The following is a 21,469-nucleotide window of genomic DNA, read 5'->3' as shown; positions in this document are numbered from 1 at the left end:
TGTTTAGCATGTGTTTCAGGAAAATGGATCGATTTAACGAGCCCCATCCCAGCCGTAAAAATCGCCTATTTGCCTCTGATGAAGGGAACCCAAGCAGGACAAGGGGCGTGAGAGCATATCCTGTTCCCCAGCACTTTTTCCCGTACGCACCAGAAGGGTCATTGAATCGTTTCAGGGGCGCCTTAGGGAAGGACATGCTGACGACCAGCTCCGCAAAACCGAAGATTTCTACCGGTCTACGGCTACTATCCTGCGGGTTGTTTAGGCCTGTTGGCTTCAAATTCAAATCGCCCCACTTAACTCCCGCCCACCGACGTCAGCCAATCGGAACGCCAAAGACCAAAAAGCTTGCATCCTCGGCTCTCGCTGCGTTCAATTACTTGACCCGTTTAGGCCACCATCCAATAGGAGGCTACTACTGTCTCCTCTCGCTCACTGGCCCAATCAGTACTGGCGTTACTCAATTGTAATTACTCATTAGCCGCGTTTGCGCAAGCGCAGTTCACACCAGCGAGTTTTCCGTCGCTTTTGACGTCATATTGGTGGCAGTGTAATGAATTCTAACTTCTCTGGGTCCACCCCTCTTCCATCGTTCCTTAGATGCGAACTTTTCTGGATTTCAGTTCCTTAAACCTGGGTCCTGCCGGCCTCCTCAATGGCCAACTGAAAGGGAAACGCGCACTCAAGCGGAGACCGCAGGTTACATTTCTGCGCATGTGTAGTGACCCGAGCGGAGACAGCCGGGGTGTGGCTCAAGGCGGGGATTCCGGGCGTGAACTCCGCTTGCTCGGTGCCACCGCTTCCGGGAGGCGACTGGAGTATGTCAGCCCCGTTTGAGGAGCGCAGTGGGGTGGTTCCGTGCGGAACGCCGTGGGGCCAGTGGTACCAGACCTTGGAGGAGGTGTTCATTGAAGTTCAGGTGCCGCCAGGCACTCGCGCCCAGGATATCCAGTGCGGCCTGCAGAGCCGGCATGTAGCGCTGGCCGTGGGTGGCCGCGAGATCCTCAAGGTAGCAGCTAGGTCGGGGCTTGTGCTCATTTTCTTCCCGGCCTCCCCAAATTCCGGAGTCCTCAAGTTCATGGTTTCCGTGGAAAGATTGCTGGAAGGCCGTTAGGCCTCTCTGGCTGGCCGAAGGGTGAATAAGATTGCCCTGATTTTGGCCTGGTCAGAGCCCCTGACCTCAGGGCGTTCGTTGTTTGAAGTTGGCATGAAACTAGCCAGTTTACCTTGCTTTGTTTGTAAGCCAAATGAAACTCCTCTGCGGGTCTTCACTGAGAACTGCCTAACTAGATCGTTGAAGGAAAACAAATATTTTTGACATCTGTACCTCCAGGCACTGATCTTGGTGCTGGGAGGACCGCGGTGAACGAGCCAGATACTGTTCCTTTACGCAGGGAGGCATAATTAAATCAATAAATATATAGGAGGTTATAGGAAATGAAAAACGAAAATAAAGATGCTGGGTTGAGGATTTGGAAGTGATGTCCGTTGATTTATTTTCTCATCTAAAATTGGAAAAATTCTGTAAGTTTGTGGAGTGTTTAAGCCAGTGGTCAAGAAGTTGTGAAGAAAGTAATGGATATCCCTTTTATTCTTATCAGTATCCTTTGGGTCTGGGACCCATTTCTTCCTTGTTAAAATGTATAGTTTAATTCAGTTAACTTGAAGTTAGATTTCTTCTTCAGCTTAGAAGCCCCAGATATTTGATGGCAGTGTTGTGTAATGGTGAAGGGAGACTGCTTGAGAGTATACCTGGCTTGGCCATTTTCCCAGTTGTAACCTTGGGCAAGAGATTATTCATTTTCTAAGCCTTCATCCCCAAAGTGGGATAATTATAGTACCTTTCTCATAGGATCATTTTAAAAGTAGCATGGTATCTATGAGTGAAGAGCTTGGAGTAGGTAATAACTAATATGTAATAAGCTTGCACTACATGTTCCTATTATTATCTTAATATGAAAGTGTTTTGAGTGTCTCAGAAAAGGAAGATTTATGTGAAAGACACTGATTTATGTCAGCTTGGCTCTTGATGACCTTTCTGAATAGTTGTGCTATTTATAATTTACTGAATGGTGATTTCAAATTACATTTCAAATTTACTTTAGTAATTGCAGTAATCTAGGGAATTTGGCGGAGAAGGCAATGGCACCCCACTCCAGTACTCTTGCCTGGAAAATCCCATGGACGGAGGAGCCTGGTGGGCTGCAGTCCATGGGGTGGCGAAGAGTCGGACACGACTGAGCGACATCACTTTCATGCATTGGAGGAGGAAATGGCAACCCACTCCAGAATCTTGCCTGGAGAATCCCAGGGACGGGGGAGCCTGGTGGGCTGCCGTCTATGGGGTCGCACAGAGTCGGACACGACTGAAGGGACTTAGCAGCAGCAGCAGGGAATTTGGCAATAACTCTGTCTTTAGGATTTTAGGTACATTTATACAAGTAGTATTCACACCCCCCCACCACCCCCTGAATTGACATATGAAAAGACTGTTTTCTTTTTTTAATGTGACATGTTAATTTCATTTCCGAAAGCTAAAATTTGGTAAGTAGCAACAAATCAAATTGGATTTGAGCAGGTGCAATCTCTTTTAAACTTATATTTTACTTAGTTCTTTCTTAAAACAAGAGTTTCTGAAAAATCAGTCACAACTCATCTGACATCATAGGTATATACGGATGTGTGTGCTTTCATTTTTTTTTTTCTTTTAATGCTAAACTGCCTTACAAAGAGATTGAACCAGTTTTTTTTAAAGTTTATATTAAGATATTTTTCCTTAATATCTGTAGGAGAGTTCTTTTTGTAGTTTATTGGTAAAGTTAACACACTTCAGATGTTGACATCACATTTGACCAATCAGTAGTATTTCTTCATCTTCTAAAAATTAAGGAGCCCTGATCTTTTTGTAGAGTGCTCTGTGTTGTTTACTGTAGTATATACTCCATCGTGTAAACTAGGTTCTCTTTTACTCGCTAGGCAGGAACTTAGGGTTGGCCACCTATCGATGTGTTGAAATGGTAGAAAATTTGTTCTCCCTACTCTAAACAAATTAAGTAGTTGTATGTAGATTAGATAGGAAATAAGGGAAGTCTTAAATCCGGAAAACTTTATGAAAATTAATGGAATTTCTTTTAGTACCTCATATGTTTATTTTTCAGGGCAAACTCTTTGACTCTACAATAGCTGATGAGGGAACATGGACTCTGGGTAAGGGTAATCTATTACATTTCTTAGAATCTTTTTAAAAGTTAATTTTGTCTTGGAAATTAGTATGTTTCCCCCTGCTGTAGATTTGCAACTTTGTAAGCTATATAAATGTATTGAAAACAATTGTATGTCAACATTTCCTAATTAGGTTTCTGAAAATATAACTTAATGATGAACTTTGATTTCTTTGTGATTTTTGTTTGTTTGTTTAGAGGATAGAAAAATGGTCCGTATTGTTCTTACAAAGACGAAGAGAGATGCAGCAAATTGTTGGACTTCTCTTCTAGAATCTGATTATGCAGCTGACCCTTGGGTGCAAGACCAAATGCAGAGAAAACTTACATTAGAGAGATTTCAGAAAGAAGTAAGTCAGATCAGTTGAAGAATATGTGTAGTTAAACATCTTAAACTCATAGAATAATTATTACTTGAAATCAAAACTCAAACGTCATTTTAAAAAATTGCTAGCATTCTTCAGATAAATTTTTTCAGTTTAATGGTTAGAAAACTGACTGGCCTTTCTATATAGGGATTTAACCTCACCACCCCACCCCTGCTGCCCCAGAGGAATTTATCTGTACCACTGTGATATCTAAGTTTAAATTTATTTAGTTTGCATCAGTAGTTCATGAATAAACTGATAAAAATTCTCTCAGTACATACGTCGTGTAAAAAAGTGAAAGGCCCTTTAGTATCTCCCATTTGGTATCTCTGTCTCATTCTCATCTCAATACATTGAGTTTATTGTTTTGTTTTTTTTTAATATAAGTGGAGGATCACACAGTATGTATCATCATGTAGCTTTTTCATTTAATAATATGTCTTAGGTCTCTTTCCGTACTAGTACATGTGGATAAAATTCATTCCTTTTAATTGCTTTAGAGTGTTTCCTAGTTTAAGTGTATTATTTTTACTTAGCTCTTCCTCTTTGATGAGATTTAGATTTCTCTGTGTCTATTTCAAACAAAGTTTGTGCTTTCATCTCTGAAAATACTCACATTTTCCTTTAACATAGCTATCTAGGAGAATTATTGGATCAAAGCACTGTTAAAGTTTTGATAGATAATTTCTACATAAATGATGATGATTCCCAAATGTATGTCTCTAGCCTAGACTTTTTACAGAATGTCAGAACTGCGTATCCAGCTGTTTACTTAACATCTTGGCTGTTTAACAGACATATCCAACTCAACATATCCAAGTGAACTTCCTAATTTCCCTCACACATTTATTGTGCCTTCTCATCTCATCTGATAGAAACTGGTTGTTCTGATGGAACAACATTGGGGAATCATCCTCCACTCTTCTCTTTGTCTCACACCCTGCTTGTCAGGAGCCTTACTGTCACGGTCTTCTAGGTATGTTTAGAGTTTGACTGCACATCACCACCATTCTACCACCACTCTCACCTGGACCACCTTTAAAGTCTTGCTTAGGTTAGTCTAATGACCTTCCCCCTACCCGGTTTTCTTTTTGGCTTGAACTGGGTCTTCATTGCTGCACACCAGCTTTCTTTAGTTTCAGAAAGCAGGGGCTCTTCTCTAGTTGCAGTGCACTGGCTTCTCATTGCGGTGGCTTCTCTTGCTGCAGAGCACAGGCTCTGGATGCACGGGTTTCAGTTGTTGCAGCACAGGAGCTCCTTAGTTGGGACTTGCAGGCTCTAGAGTGTGTAGGCTTCAGTAGTTGCAGCCCATGGGCTCAGTAGTTGTGGCTTCCTGGCTCTAGAACACAGGCTCAACTGCTCCTTGGCATGTGGAATCTTCCCGGACCAGGGATTGAACTCGTGAACCCTGCATTGGTCAGGCAGATTTTTATCTACTGTGCCACCAAGAAAGTGTTTCTTAATGACCTTTTAATTGTTCTCTTTACTTCTACCCTTGCCAAGCTGCAGTCTTGTGAAAATAGCAGCTAGAGCAGTCCTTTTAAAATGTAAATCAGACAATATTACTTCTCAGAACTCTTTCACTCAAGTAAAAGACAAAGTCTTTTACAAGGCCCAGACTCATCTGGTCCTCCCTGACGTCTCTGATCTCCTGTCCTGCTGCTGCCCCTCTCATTCATTCTGCTCTAGCCATGCTGGCATTTCTGCCTTTTATTAAACATGCCTGACCATTCCTTCTCTGTCCTTTTGACTGCAGTGCTCTTTTCCCAAAGTTTACCTGATTTCTTCACTGTTTTCCAGCAATTTCTCAATGAAGCATATTTTGATGATCCTATTTAAATATTCTGATTTCCTCATTTTCCTTACTTTACCCTACATCTTTTTTCTTTTCTATAACACTTACTGACTTTTAATATACTGCATCATGGGGCTGACAAACTATAGCCAGCAGTCAAATCCAGCCCACTGCCTGCTTTTGAAGGAAATGTTTTACCGGAACACAGCTATGCTCATTTGTTTGTGTATTGTCTTTTATATAGCAGCAGCAGAATTAAGTCTTGGCCGTGACTGAGACTATGTGGCCTTCAATGCCTAAAGTATTGATATTTACTACTTGACTCTTCACAAAAAAGTGTGCTGGCCCATGCACCAGGTAGCTTAGGGTTTATTATTTGTCCTCTTGTTAGAATATACACCAGAACAGGGATCTTTTGTCTATTTTGTTCACTCTTAAATTCTGCATGCCTTTCATGGTGTCTTCTAAACAGTAGCAACTTAATATATGTTTGTTGAATAAATAAAATGCCTCTTAAACAACTGAAGCCAGAGGTAGTACTTCCTCTATAAGACTGTTACAAGAATTGAATATTTTAGTGTATATATATATACCTCTTAGAACCCTGCCTGGCCTATAATAAGCTCTCAAAAAAATGCTAATTATTAAAATCTGTTTATATACTGATGGTAAAGAATATGTTTGCCCATACACTTGTGAACATTATAATATGCATACTAATCTTCTAAATATTTGTAAATATGAAAATTGAAAAAAATCTCATAGTTTTAGGTTCCATTTTGGCGATTACAGTGAAATTGGATATCTTTTCATGTTTATTGGCCATTTATTAATATATTTCCTTTTTTGTCAGTTGCCAGTTTATATCTTTTTACCATTTTCTTTTTGGCTTATTTATATTTTTCCTTTTAATTTTATCTGAATTTTTTTTTTTCCATGTCTTTTAGAATCCTGGTTTTGACTTCAGTGGAGCAGAAATCTCAGGAAACTACACTAAAGGTGGACCAGATTTCTCGAATCTTGAGAAATAACTGTGACCTTCTTGCTGCATTTTGTGGATCCTAGCAGATGTTGCCAACTTAATCAGAGGAACAGATTATGTGGTGGAATAAAAATGTGGATACCTAGTTAACAAATTGCAAAATACATTTAAATATGGTTCTAAAAATTGCATTCAAATATGATTTACATAGGAAACATCTTAAATACTGTGGAAACTATTCTATTGATACGTGGTAACTTTTATTTTGGACTTGTTTTTGCTCAGCATGATGTTTTATATGCTGCACTTTACTAATTTCATATTTAGCCTGTATTTTTAATACAAAAAGTTTTAGGGTATAGATCATGTAAAATGACAGGGTGCCTTCAGGGAATATTAAGTTTTTCTTCCAATAACTGTGATGCAGGAATAATGTTCAATAAATTTTTCTAAATAGGAATTGTGTACCCCTTTGTCTAAGTGTACCAGTTCACACAAGGAAATTGTATTACTGAAGAAAATTTTCAGAAAGGAAAAAATAATTCATGAATATATTCTAAGTTAATTTTAAGAGTTACTGAAAATTTCTGAATTAGTATATTATTCTTTGAGAGATGCCTTTATGTCAAGAAATTGAAAAGTAGCTAAAAACGTATCAATAAGAATAGACTAATGCAAAAGGAAGCACTGAAGCAAATTTGGTTATTGGTGAATCCTTTGTTAGGGACAAGAAACACAGTCAATGAGTATAACTCAGTGATATCTTTTTGATCTTCATTGATCCAGGCATATAGGTAAGAATTGTCTTGAAATTTTTTCTTTCATCCTTTTTGTCCTTTCTAATTTTAAATATTTTGAATAGTCTTGAATGTATAGAGAAGTTACAAGTAAAGCACACAGAATTGTCTTCTTCCTGATTCTCCAGGTTTTTGTGTAAGTTGATAACATGATGCCCCATCACCTCTGAGTACTTTAGTGTGTATTTCCTTCAAAGGACATCTCCTACATAGCTTCAAATACAACCATTAAAATCAGGAACTTAGCACTGACACGTTATGACCACCTAATTCTGGACGTTTATTCCATTCAAGTTTGCTTATTGTCCCAGTAATGTTCTTTATAGCAAAAGGATCCAGTCAGAATCATGCCTTGCCTTTTGTTTTATTTCTGTGGTTGTGCTGCACCACTTGTGGGATCTTAGTTCCCTGACTAGGAATTGAACCCAGGCTCCCAGCAGTGAGAGTAATGAATCCTAACTACTGGTCTGCCATGGAATTCCCCATTTCTCACTTTTTGATATCAGGGGTCTTTAGTATGCTTCAGACTGGAAAAAGTCTTCATATTAACCTTGACTTTTATAACCATGACACTTTAGAAGATCACAGGCTAGTTTTGTACATCTATTATGGTGTGTTTTGTCTGATATTTCTACACGATGAGAATCAGGTTATGAATCTGACCATTGCAGAAGAGAAGTGATACTGTGTTCTTACTGCATCCTGTCACAAGTTACTGGTTACAGTTCACCCTTTTTCTGATAGTGTTTACTGTTGGCCTGCCATATTGGTGGTTTTCAAACTCTCAGATTCAATCAACCAAGGATAGAAAATAGTTAAAAAAAAAAAGTGCAGAAGCTTCCAAATAGCAAAACTTGAATTTGCCTTGCAACAAGAAACTAGTTACATAGCATTTATGTTGTGTTTATAACTATTTACATAGTATTTACATTGTATTTTATTAGGTATTATAACTCTAGAGGTGATTTACAGTATCAGGGAGGATGTGGGTAGATTATATGTAGGTTATATGCAAACATGATGTCATATTATTGAACATCTGTGGATTTTGATGTTTGAGGGGATTGCTGGCTCCAATACCCTGCAGAAGCTGAGGGACAGCTATACTTAGATCATTGATGAAGTGGTGTCTGCCCATCTTCTCCACTACAAAGCCATTCTTTCATGCTTATGACTTAAGTATATTTTGTGTGATGTAGTTTCAAAGTATTACCTTGTTTCTCATCAAGCTTTAAATGTATGTCTTATATAATACACACTCATTATTTCCACTTTATTCATTGAGTAAAAATCTATTATTCCCATTTTTATCCTCAAAATTTTTCTAGATTTGGCCAGTGGAAATTTCTTGTAGATGGCTTTTATGTCCTTTTGACATGTTTCCGTTATTATTTGAGCAATTTCTCATTCTCTGGCATAAGATATTCCAGGCTTCTTATGCCTTCCCTACCCTTGGCCAAGAATCAGCCATTTTTCCAGAGTCCTGGTTCTCTGTGAAGAATGGTGTTTAGAAACCAGGATCTGTTAGCAGTTGCTGTTTGTGTGTGTGTATTATGCATATGTTTACATCTATACATTTATGTCTACATACATGTTGAAAACCATGAGTTCACACTTAAACATTGATTTCTGACCCCATGGGGTTCATTTTACTCTCTCCCATTATACAAAACTTTCAACGTGAGATACCTGATCTTGTTATCCTTAATATATTTGGTTCCCCATTCTAGGTCATCTTCCCATGCGAATGCCTTTCTCAATCTGCTCAGCCTTCAACACCCTGTGCTAAGCAGAGGTACCTGTTTGACTTGCTTGGTTTTTGATGCCCCACTTGTCCACTACAGCCCAGGCACACCCTTTGGCAAGATAGCTGTGTTGTTCATTTTGCCCAATAACTTAAAGGATGAATGGGGAAGAGATTTTTTTTTTAATTGGTTTATCTTTTTGACATTAAAACTTTTTTTAATATATTTTGAATAAACATAAGTAAAATTAACTTGTTTGTAGTTTTGTGAATTTTAACTTATATAGATATATGTGTGAAAGTGAAGTCGCTCAGTCATGTTCGACTCTTCGCAACCCCTTGGACTGTAGCCTACCAGGCTCCTCCATCCATGGGATTCTCCAGGCAAGAGTACTGGAGTGGTCTGCCATTTCCTTCTCCAGGAGATCTTCCTAACCCAGGGATTGAGCCCAGGTCTCCCGCATTGTAGGCAGACGCTTTACCATCTGACCCACCAGGGAAGTCTAGATATATGTGTGAACACCTCCAAAATCAGGAAACTGAACAGTTCTATCACCACAAAATCTCCTTCATGTTCTCTTTATAGTCATACCCTACTCCTAGCCTCAAACCCTGGAGTCCACTGATTTTAGTCTCTGCCTCTATATTTTGTTTTTTTCAAGAATTTCATTGAAATAGAATCATATGTAATCCTTTTTAAAAGATAGCTTTGAGAGAGAATTCACATCCCATATACTGGTTTTTCGTATAGTCATATATTCAACTATCACCATAGTCAACTTTAATTTTCATCACCTCAAAAAAACCAAACCCATATTTTTTTCTCTTATATTTTGGCTGTGCTGAGTCTTCACTGTGGTGCTTAGTTGCCTGTGGCATGTGAGATCTTAGTTCCCTGCCTGGGATTGAACCCAGGCCCCCTGCACTCGACGGCAGATTCTTAACCACTGGACCACCAGGGAAATCCCTGAAACCTGTATTTTCTTAACTATCACCCTCCACACATATACCCAACCCCCTCAAGCAATCACTACTTACTTTTCACCTCAGATTTCTCTGTTACGGATATTTCATATACATGGAGTCATAATGTGGTCTTTTGTTTCTGGTTTAACTTACATAAGGTTTTAGAAGTTCATCCATGTTCTAGAATGTCAGCGCTTCATTCTGTCTGGCTGGATGATATTCCATTGTATGATTACCACATTATTTACCCATTTGTCAGTTGGTGGACATCTGGGAGGTTTCCACTGTTTGGCTACTATGAATATGCTATAAACATTGAACTACAAATTTTTATGTACATCTATTATTTCCTTACAGAGGAGTGTAATCTCAAGTTTTTCAAAAATTTTATGTTTAATCATTTGAGGAGGATTGTTTGTTTTCCAATCATGTTTGTTTTCCAAAGCAGCTACACCATTTTACATTCTCACCAGCAGTATGAGTTTCAGTTTCTCCATAATACTTGTTACGTGATTTTTTGATCTTGGCCATCCTGGTGAATGTGGAGTGGTATCATGCTGTGGTTTTCATTTGCATTTCTCTGATGGCTAATTATGTTGAACATCTTATCTTGTACTTATTGACCATTTGTGTATCTTCCTTGAAAAAAATGTCTATTCAGATCCTTTGCCCATTTTTAATGGGTTATCTGCCTCTTTAATATTGAAGTGTAAAAGTTCTTATATATATTCTGGAGACAAGCCCTTTATCATATATGATTTGCATATATTTTCTTTTTGTATGATTTTTACTTTCTCAACAGTGCCTTTTGAAGCCTGAATGCTGTTTTGATATAGGCTAATTCATCATGCTTCTGGTGTCATGTCTAAGAATTTTGAAATCCCAGGTTACGAGGATTTTCTTCCCAATGTTTTCTTCTAAAAGTTTTATATTTTTATCTTTTACATTTAGATCTGTGACCTATTTTTTTTTTTTTTTTTTTGAGAAGCTGTGAAATATAGGTGGAGTTTCATTTTTTAGCATATAGATATCCAGTTGTTTCAAAATCATTTGTTGAAAAGGGTATTCATTCTCCATTAAATTGTTTTTGCACTTTTCACAAAAATCAATTGCTATTTATATGGGTGTTTTTGGTCTCTGTTCTATACCATGAATCGGTGTGTCTTTCCCTTCACAAATACAACACTGCCTTGACAATGGTAGCTTTGTCTTAAAATTGGGTAGCATGATTCCTTCAACTTTTTCAGAATTGGTTTCGCTGTGTTAATTTTCTTTGCTTTTTCATGTAAAGTTTAGAATCAGCTAGTCTATCTACAACAAAAAGTCCTGAAATTTCCACTGGAATAGCATGTCTTCTGATCCATGAACATGGGGCATCTCTTCATTTAGCCCCTCTGATTTAGATCATTTTATTGTTTTCTGCTTCTAGAACCTTTACATCTTATATTTATTCCTAAGTGTTCATTTTCTGAAGATGTTGTAAGTTATTTCCTTTTGAAACTTTTTGATCCTGTGACTTTGATAGTTGTCTCCTTGGAAATTTTTGCATAAACCACAGACAGGAAAGTTTTTGTCTGCTCTAGTTTGTAGTCTTTTGTTTCCTTTTCTTGCTTCATTGTACTTGCTAGAAAAAAAGAGGTGGTGGAAATGGCCATCCCTGTCTTGTTCTAGATGTTAGTTTTGAAAGCATTCTAACATTAAGTATTATGTTAACTGTATGCTTTCATTGATGACCTTTATCAGATTGAGGAAATTCTCATCTATTAATTGTTAGCTGATTTTTCTCATGAGTGGACTGGAATTCTCTCAAATGCTTTTTTCTATATCAGTTGATCCTTTTTTTTTTCTTCCTTTAGACTCTTAGTATGGTGGATTATATTGATTTTCTAATTTTGAACCTGCTTCTCTCTCCCATCCTTTTCATTCCTAAAATTTCTTATCAGTCTTGCTAGAAGTTTATCTGTTGCTCTTTTCAAACCCCAATTTTTTAATTTTAATTAGCCCTATTGTTTCAGTTTCATACACTTTTTTTTTTACACATCCTTCTTCAGACTTCCTTGTGCTTACTTTGGGTTTATTTTGCTCTTTTTCTAGTTTCTTAAAATAGAAATTTACTAGTTTTGAGACCTTTTTTAACAAAAATGATTGATACTATGATTACTAAGCACTGCTTTAGTGGCATTCCATGTATTTTGATATTTTCATTAAGTTCAAAATACATTCTCTTTTTAGACTTTCCCTTACAGGCATGGATTATTCATAGATGTTTCTTATTTAACTTCCAAGTGTTTGGAGATTGTCCCTTTAACTCTTTTCTAGTTTTATGGTCAGGGAACACATTTTATATGATTTTAGTTCATTTCTTTGTTTATGACCCAGGATATATTCTCTTTTGGTGACTATGCCACATTCACTTGAAAAGAATGCTTATTCTATTTTGGGATGAATTTTAAATAAAGTAGATCCATATGGTTGTTGGTACTTTTCAGTCCTACATCCTTGTTGATTTTCTAGTACTATATGTTACTGAGTGGAATCTTTTAAGCCTGCAACTGAAGCTTTGTCCATATGACCTTTCACTGCTGTTAGTTTGTATTACTTCTTGTATTTGTAAGCTCTGATGTTAGGTGCATACATATTTAAGACTCATATCTTGGTGAATTCTTTTATCATTTTTTAATATACTTTACTCTATTAACTTTGATACAATTTCACTTAAGTCCATTTAATCTATTTTGGGAAGTAATGCGCAGAGTGTTTAGGAACATAGCCTGAGTCACAATTGCCTGGATTTGAATCTCACATCCAAGTACAGGTATGTGACCTTGGGCTTATCTCTTACCTGCTCTGCTGTTCTGGTTTATTTGTAAATGGGATACTCTCATTCAGTTTGGAGAATAACATGAAATGATTCATCTAAAATATCTGACAATAGTACCTGACAGTAAAAACCATCACTGCTAACCACAAATGTTAGATCAGAAATATCTAGTTTTTAAAAAGTATGCCACATAATTTAGAAAAGGTTAAAGTGCCTATTTTAAAAAACAGCACTTATGAAAACAAGGATTATTCAATCTAACCTGAGTCAAATACAATAGGAACCTTCCTTTATAAGTTTTTCTTTATTCAGTAATTCCTTACAGTATCTACTTTCTAGCTTGTTAGTTAAATGAACAGTTCAAAATCATATATTATTAACAAGCAGTCTAACCAGACTAATACAATACCTGGTGGTTGCCTGTCATTACCAACCACCTGCTGGAATCCTGTTTAATTAGGTAAGAAAGTCACACAACTATAGATGGGCTGAATCTGAGGGTGATTTAGTATTAAGGACAGTTGTAACAGTGATGGGGTAGTCCATGTGGCGATGGTGGTAAAGAACCCACCTGCCAATGCAGGAGACGTAAGATTATGACACGGATTCCATCCCTGGGTCGGGAAGATGCCCTGGAGGAAGGCATGGAAACCCACTCTAGTGTCCTTGCCTGAAGAATTTCTTGGACAGAGGAGCCTGGCGGGTTACAGTCCATAGGGTCATAAAGAGTATAGACATGACTGAAGTGACTTGGCATGCCCATACAATGGAACCTAAATAATAAAAGTGACCAACAATGCATAAAGCAAGTTTTTGATGCATATTAAGCATATTTGTCATCATCTTGTGTTATCTTTAAAAAACCACTAGAAAGCAAAGTGTCAACTAGGTAATAGCTATACTATCATAACTTTTTTCCTTACCATGTATCTTGTTGTTGTTCAGTCTCTAAGTTATGTCTGACTCTCTGTGACCCCACGGACTGTAGTCCACCAGGTTCCTTTGTCCATGGGATTTCCCAGGCAAGAATAGTTTCCCAGGTTGCCATTTCCTTCTCTAGGGGATATTCCCAGACCAGGGATCAAACCTATGTCTCCTGCATTGGCAGGATTTTTCACCAGTTAGCTACCAGGGAAGCCCACCATGCCTCGTACTTTAGTGCTAAATTTAAAGTGAGTGGAGACAGCTTTTTATTGTGGTGCTATTATCACATTGCCAAAATAGTTAGAAGAGAAACAAATAGAAAACCACCTGGCAAAGGAATGCATTTCAGTAACTTTATTGAAAGGTATATCCCTTAGTACCAAAACATAATGGGAGTTGGTTAGGTTACCTCTGGCAACTCAAAATTAACACTGATGTATTCAAAATATTGAAATGTATCAGTATTTTGGGAAAACTGTAAAGTTATCCATAAAACATGGTTTACCAAGTATGAGATACACTGTGGGTCTTTGGTTCATTTTCTGATGCCTCTATAGCCATAAAATGATGTCAAAACTGGGTGCAGCCATCCTGGATGGATTCAGGCTACACACTGCACTGAGTAACTCTGCAACACTTTAACCCTGTAGATCTCCAAACACTACACCTCAGCAACCTTATACTTATGAAGATGCCTACTTATCTTTCCTAATACTTGCTTTTGGCACACAGTAGGGGCAATTAATGTAAGTATATTCTCTTCCTTTTAAGCAAAATTCTAAGTTAGAACCAAGTTTTATAAAAACAGTCCTCAGTAAAAACTGATGGAGTGTTAAAAAGTTTTCAGAGTGACGCTAATTTGTTTTGAGTTACTAGTACAGTAAAAACTAATTTTCTTGATGGGACTAGACTGAGGCAGTAAATTTTATATAAAACTTTTAAAATCATGGATACAAACATCACCTGTTTTCTAGAAAAATATTAAAGATAACATGCCAAAATTAATGAGTTGGTAGTTTTGCTTTACATAAATGCCCTCAAATTTAAATGTGATTTCTATGTAGCAGTAAGGTCCACATCTCTGGGTTAATAATTACTTGCATTATAGGTGCCAAGAAACTAACTATTCTCACTGTCTAGAATAGTGACCCTTATTGTGCCTTAAAAAGTGCATTTGTGAAATGGTGGTTTTGATGTAAACCTCATAGTTTAAGTAGGTTACCCTTTTTAAACACCACCTAAATACAATATATTGACCCAATATAGAAACTTGGATCAATGTTAGAAATGAAGATTCACAGTTTACCTTTCCAGGCTTGTCATTTGCATTTCACATTTATACTGTTACTTTGATTTGTATGTTTCATAGGTGAATTCAAATTTGAGTAATTCCACTATAGGGTAATGTTAATTAGGCAGTTTTCCCAAATCTGAGAACACCGATGCTAATCTAGTTGTGATGTTTTGAGGCTTCACAGCTTAAATCCGTTATAATATTATGGAATCCACAGCTCAGGATTGTGGAGAAAGGCTTCAGAAGTTTTTTGTTGCTGTAATCATCCTATTTAACAAACAAAAAACCAAGTTATTAGAAGTCTGCCAAACAAATTTTACTACCTGTTAAAATATCTAAGATTCATAATCATGTCTTATGTAGATGTGTTCTATGTTCACATTTAGTTTTGGTAGGAAGAAAGTTAAATCACCACAGTGAGTTAAACTTAGATGGTAAGAAAGTCTATCATATATTCCTGAGGAGGTTTACATTTTTATGCATGTAAATACTTTCCACTGTTCAACTATTAGAGCAATGATACACAACTACAGTGCTGAGACACCCTGGCAGTTTCCAAAGACCCAGTGTAGAAACCACCTGTCCTAACTTATTTTTCTTTGAGTGTAACACCTGAGTTCATACTGATTTTCCTAATAAGCTAATAGTCTCAAATGAGTTCAATGTATGGTTCAAAATTTTGGTCCTGTTCCTTTACTCAGGCTTGTGTAACTTTAAATGAACTAAAGGTGGAGTCTACATGTAACAAAATGATATGCAATTAGGAAAAAAATACTGTTTTAGTGCTACTTTTAAAGTTTACATTATTAAGGAGGATGTGGCTTTGTAAGCTGACAATTTAATGAAATGGCTAACGTATATATCAAAGTTTAGATAATTCCTTACTCTTGGGATGTTGTATTGATACCTTGAATGTAGTGTGCTTGGTCACTAATTTGGGTCAAACTCTTTGTGACCCCATGGACTGCAGCCCACCAGGCTCCTACGTCCGTGGGATTTTCCTGGCAAGAAGACTGGGGTGGATTGCCATTTCCTTCTCCACGAATGTAGTACATGCCCTCAAATATTAGCTGACTAGATCAGTGAGGTCATTTTCCCCTTTGCTATTCCAACTCCATTTTGTTTATTTTGAAAATAATTCAGACTTATATTCTTGAATTGTAGAAGAAAATTATATAGCATTAGAAAATTTTCTCTAACGTGGAGGATAACTACGAACCACATTTACCAATTAAGGGACCGTTTCGGGAATTGTTGGAAGGTGGGTTATCCTGTAGTAACTATGCCTCAGTTGCCGTGCAGTACGCCCAGAAACAATCCATTTCAACTTCTGAACGTTTGGTTTGGCACACTTGTTCGATGAATATTCAGCTAAACACTTGGATACAAGCTCCTGCCAGAAAGTCAAATCTCTGCCACTAATCTGTACGTAAATTAAAAAAAAAATGTTAATAGTCCTATAGTTTTCATTATAGTAATTAATAATTACAATCTTATTAACATGTCTTTCCGTGTCAAAAAAATTTAAGGGTAAGTTACTTAAGTTTCAAGCAAACACATGACATCTCACTTTACTTTAGGAACAAGTGGTTTAGTTTTTTTTACAGCTGTGAATAGGATTTAGGCTATGACCTTGACATACCTTGGAATGTTTCTGAAGACGTTCTACTCCTTCTGTTAACTCTATATACTTCTGTGCTTGGATCTCCAATGCGATGATAGACAATGCCAACACAGATGGCTAAAAGAGATACATTTTAAAGTAAATGTTGAATATGACAATAGGTATATAAACAGATTTAATCTTTATAAAATATTTACCTTTGCTTTAGAAAATATGATCCTGCAGTAGCATGCCTTAAGTTGGGCTTCTAGTCTTTCAAAATTAAGGCTACTCTTCCTTTAAAGAGAAAATGAAATTTTATGTAGGTAATTTTACATCGAGTCAAAAGAAATTTTTAGAAAAATAATGAAGTCAATTTTAAAGTGAAGATTATGCACACTTATCATAGAAAAATGAATTATTTGAAGAAGTTTCCTTCCTTCAGAGACATTAACTTAAGGATACCATAGATGAATTTTAAATAATTTGGGCCAAAAAAGAAAAATTTATTCTACAACTACCAAGGTTTCTTTTCATTTTAATAAATCTGTTTTTGAATTGAAAATTTCTTTTTCCATAAATTCGTGTTCGATGCTTGCCTATTAGGTTCTGTAACTAGCCTATAAATGGAAAATGTAATGTTAAAGAATTTACCATCTTAAGAATTCAAAGACTCCAAGAAGCTACTTTTGACTGAATGTCTCCTCATTTTTGCTGGAGAGTGAAGTGAAGTGAAAAGTGGCTTAGCTGTCATTTTACTTGATTGAAATTCTCCCAGCATACTGATTTTATGTAACATTCACACAATATTCTGGTTTCTACATCTCCTTTGTTGAAAACAAAGCTCACATACCTTTCATGTGGCACGTTCTCTTGAAGGAGTGAGTAATAGAGCTGTAGAAACTGAAAGGCAGTAGTAGCTTTGACTTTCCAACACACCTTCTCCAATACAATCTTCTCCATTCTCATCAAGTCTGAAACCGTGAACCTGTACTGGCTTATTCGGATCAAGTCAGTTGCCAATGGGACATTCCTTTCCTCTTCTGTTGATTTTACAGCCAGATAGAAGCAGCTTAGTCCAACACACCCAAGGTGCTTGGGCTGTACCTGAAAAGACAATAAGTCCATCTCTACCTTATTTCAATTAAAAAAAAAGTATAATCTAGAACTCAGACCCATCACTTAGAAAAATGTATTTGTGAGGTGAATTTCTCAGTGGCAAAGGACTTAGCAAGATCCACTGATGCCTCACCTGTAGGCTGTAACCATATGCACCCACTTGGAACCAATTTTTGAGTAAATGGAGTAAGTTGCAGCGTACTGTTTGCCTTTAGCACGTAACAATTCTTAGTTCTTCTGGTTTTTTAAATCACTGAAGAATGATAAGCGGTAAGTTATTTGGTCAAAGACTCATATGAGGATTGAAATATCTTACAGCTTATACACAAAATTTCTTTTCAGAATGTTGTGTTTTTCCAGGCTGTTTTCTTTGTAGTAATACTTGTGAAATGTTTTTAAATACTGTGACACTGTTTACTGTACCTGTAAAGCTCTCTTCACTACCAAGCTTTTAAATTTATCCATCATTTTCTGAATGTCTACAATCAAAATTCTATCTAGTTTATTTAAAAAGCTTTATTTTGGCTATGCTGGGTCTTCCTTGCTGTGCGGGCTCTCTCTAGCTGTGGAGAATGGGGCCTATTCTTCATTGTGGTGTGTGGGATTCTCATTGTGGTGGCTTCTCTGTTGCAGTGCATGGGCTCCAGGGTGTGCGGCTTCTGGGGTCTAGACCACAGGCTCAGTAGCTCCGGCACATGAGCTTAGTTGTGTGGCCGCATGTGAGATCTTACCAGACCAGGGGTTGAACCCCAATCACTTGCATTGGCAGGCAGATTTTTTACCACTGAGCCACCAGGGAAGCCCTCTATCCACTTTAAGTTTCAGCTCAACTGAAGCTTTAAAAAGCTTTTACCAGTATTTGGGCTCTCCTCTTCTTAGAACCCCTTCAGCAATATATTTATATTTCGTTTGAAGTATAATGTAATTCTTTTCTTATTATTCCTTGTACTAATGATAGTTTTAAGTGCAAACATTACTCCCACTAAGATTATAATATACTTGAGGAACAGATGCATGTCATTCACCTGTGACACATTTAGAATTAAAGGTAGTGCCTACACATGGTGTCTAAAAGAGTTGTGAACAAGTTTCTTGAACCATTTAACAAACATTGAGCTCTTTCTGTATATGTTGCATTCTGTTAGGTACTTTGAATAAAACATGAGTTTCATTTTAAGTGTCACATTATCTCATTATCTGCCAAAAACCATGGACACAGAGAAGTCAGATGTATTTTTAACAATTAAACTCTGAAAGCTACACAGATGTCCTGCTTATCCAATACAGGGTACAACTGTGTATCTGCTCCTTCAGAAGATACTCTCTACTATATGCAAACTTAGGCTGGAAATGCCAAGCATAGGCATGACTTGGGTAACTTTAAGGCTAAACCAGTTGGAACTTTATTATATATGAACAAAGATCAAAAAATATACTCTATTGACCAGGTGGTAGACAGCATGAACAAAAAGGAAAAAAAAAAAAAAAAAAATTCTAATTTTTAACCCACAATCTAGCATTCTGCCTTTAACACATTTCTTAAAAACAACAGTAAAAAAATGAAAATACCCAGACTATCAAACAAGACTTTTAAAATTTTACAACAGCCAGCTCTCCTACTGAGAGGCTTTGCAATGATTTGATATTAGACTATTATTCAATGTCAGAAGTTAAGTTTAATAGCTGATGCATTACTCTTGATTAAAAGGAAGAATATTCATCAATGTTATAGTACACAGAATTACCACAACGTTTTGGTTACTTGCCGAAAACAACAAAAAAATGGTCAAGTTATGAATACCAGCCCAAAGCTGGCAATACCATGTCCAAAACACATTGAGCAAAATCATGAAATACTCAGGGTAATGCAGCTTTAAACATACCTTCATTTTAGACAGGAATCTGTCCAGTAAATTCACAGCTAGAGAAAATGTCTCCGTGTCAAAGCCAAAGAACTGAGTTAGACTAAGAAGATCTTTTACTTCAAAGTCCCTCAGTCTTGCAGTCATTCTAAGGCCATTATCATGTGCAGATTCAATTAGTCTCAAGCCGCAGACCTTTGGCTGACATCTCAACTCCTGTTCCAACAGGGCATTCAGCTGGTGTAGCAGTTTCTGAGAGTCAGTTGTTGTCAGTACCTCTATCATCTATATATAGAACAAAGCCCAGAAAGGAGTGAAAGAACAGCCCTTCCTGTCCTGCCAGGTGCCTTATAACACAAGCATCCCCTCTCTCAATGCTATTAGTGAGTCTCAGTCATTGCCAAGGGCCATCTGTTATTCTCCCCCTCCCCAACCAGTTGGTTACATCCATCCTAAATTGTGACTTCCTAGACGGCCTTTTCAAAATAAATAAATAAATGCTAATCTTCATGCCCAAACTTTGAAATTAGACGGTAGTATGTATTCTGCCGCTTAGTAACAATGTGAACTATTCAAGTTAGTCAATTTTTCTTAGTCCTCAGTTCCTAATCTGTTAATAGGTTATTACTCATTTCATAGACTTATGTGAAATAAAGGTAAAGAATTTGCTTGCTATGCAAGAGAAACCAGTTCGATCCCTGGGTTGGGAAGATCCTGTGGAGAAGGGTATGGCTACCCACTCCAGTATTCTTGCCTGGAGAATTCCATGAACGCCCGAGCCTGGAGGGCGACAGTCTATAGGGTCGCAAAGAATAGGACACGACTGAGTGACTAACACGTTCAGTTTCAGGTACACAGGTATCTAGCACATATAATAGGTGCCTAATAAACACCTGGACAATATTAACGAGCTTATTTATAGTCTGTAAAACGAGGCAATATCTGCGTCTTTAAATGGCTGTTAAGATTAAACAAGATGATTCAACTAAAGAGTTTAGCATAGTGCTTGGCACTCAGTGCTCAGCAACTGTTAACTTTTATTGATGTTACGAAAGGAAACTCAGGTGTTAAGAGCACACGCAGTGGGGACAGGAGGCTAATCCATCCTGAAAGAGGAACCTGGGAGTTTCATTAATTTAGGGCAATACTGAACGCCTACTATGCCCCAGGCACAGGCTATATGGACAGTCCCTCTCCCCAACAACCGAAAGGCAGGAAGCAGAGCATCTTCAGGGTTGAGCGACGGAAGAGGTGGACAAATGTGGAGTCACAGTCTTCATGGATCCAACTCTTTCGCCCCCGGGATGGTGCCTGGGACCACGCCAACTTGACATTAAGACGCCTAGGGAGGTCTAATCTGGCCCCGCCCCTCCAGGCTCGGACTAGCCTGAACTTGTTGCTCGGTCTAAAGTTAACCGAGGAAAAGGGCGCGAGACGAATCCTCCACCCCGGCCCCTAACCCCCACCCCGCGCCCCCAACCCTGCTCCGTAGCTGCACCCTGCAATCAACCCCGAAATCCCAGCTCACCTTGATTGCGACTGCAGCTCCTCAGCAGTAACCACCCTCCCCGGGCCTGCTCTCACCTCACCCCACGATATACGATCCGAGAGGCCTACGAGGCGAGAGGACTCGCGGGCAAGAGGGGACAGGCCCGGGGAGGGGGAGCCGTCTTGGGTGGGGGTTTCTGCAGCGCCGCCGAGACGACACTGCCCTTCTCTGGGTCAGTTCGGAGCCGAAGGGGCCGCGCCTGGCCTTCCGAGTAATATATTGGAGGGCGGGGCTTTCTCGCTGCGATGGGAGGGGGGAAGTGGGAAGCATTTCCCCGCTAATTGGTGTAAGTCTTTTGATGGATGGCTCCCGCTGTCCAAAGAGGGCTGGTCAGTAGAGGGAAGATGTCCGGCCAATCAGCACACGTTTTTCATTATCCCCGGAGTCAAATTCTCCGCCCCTTGAGACCACGCCCCTGCCTCTA

At 38.1% G+C, this 21,469-nt stretch overlaps 3 protein-coding genes across 6 annotated transcripts in view; 1 reads left to right on the top strand and 2 right to left on the bottom strand.

The window, feature by feature from the left end:
• Positions 1–389, bottom strand: part of LOC102268494 (hyaluronan mediated motility receptor) — a 33,658-nt gene extending 33,269 nt beyond the window's left edge. For all 4 annotated transcript variants that reach the window (XM_070373046.1, XM_070373045.1, XM_005889208.2 and 1 more), the window contains exon 1: positions 151–389. In XM_070373046.1, the coding sequence (XP_070229147.1) occupies positions 151–196 (46 nt within the window). In that variant the 5' untranslated portion in view covers positions 197–389. The remainder of the gene's footprint in view (positions 1–150) is intronic.
• Positions 390–588: 199 nt separating this feature from the next.
• On the top strand, positions 589–9,157 carry NUDCD2 (NudC domain containing 2). Its single transcript, XM_005889207.3, has 4 exons — positions 589–1,009; positions 3,159–3,207; positions 3,420–3,571; positions 6,332–9,157. The coding sequence occupies exons 1-4, from the start codon at positions 821–823 to the stop codon at positions 6,413–6,415; spliced, it is 474 nt and encodes a 157-aa protein (XP_005889269.1). The 5' UTR covers positions 589–820; the 3' UTR covers positions 6,416–9,157.
• A 4,800-nt stretch (positions 9,158–13,957) lies between these two features.
• CCNG1 (cyclin G1) lies at positions 13,958–21,247 on the bottom strand. Its single transcript, XM_070373047.1, has 7 exons — positions 21,025–21,247; positions 19,518–19,781; positions 17,369–17,622; positions 16,734–16,812; positions 16,555–16,653; positions 16,141–16,335; positions 13,958–15,179 (listed from the first exon to the last, which is right to left on the bottom strand). Exons 2-6 carry the CDS (start codon positions 19,779–19,781, stop codon positions 16,144–16,146), a joined length of 888 nt encoding a protein of 295 aa, XP_070229148.1. The 5' UTR covers positions 21,025–21,247; the 3' UTR covers positions 13,958–15,179; positions 16,141–16,143.
• Between the last annotated feature and the right edge of the window lie 222 nt (positions 21,248–21,469).

This window comes from Bos mutus, chromosome 7, assembly GCF_027580195.1.
Source record: "Bos mutus isolate GX-2022 chromosome 7, NWIPB_WYAK_1.1, whole genome shotgun sequence".
Taxonomy (NCBI): domain Eukaryota; kingdom Metazoa; phylum Chordata; class Mammalia; order Artiodactyla; family Bovidae; genus Bos; species Bos mutus.
This window is presented reverse-complemented; position numbering and strand designations above follow the sequence as displayed.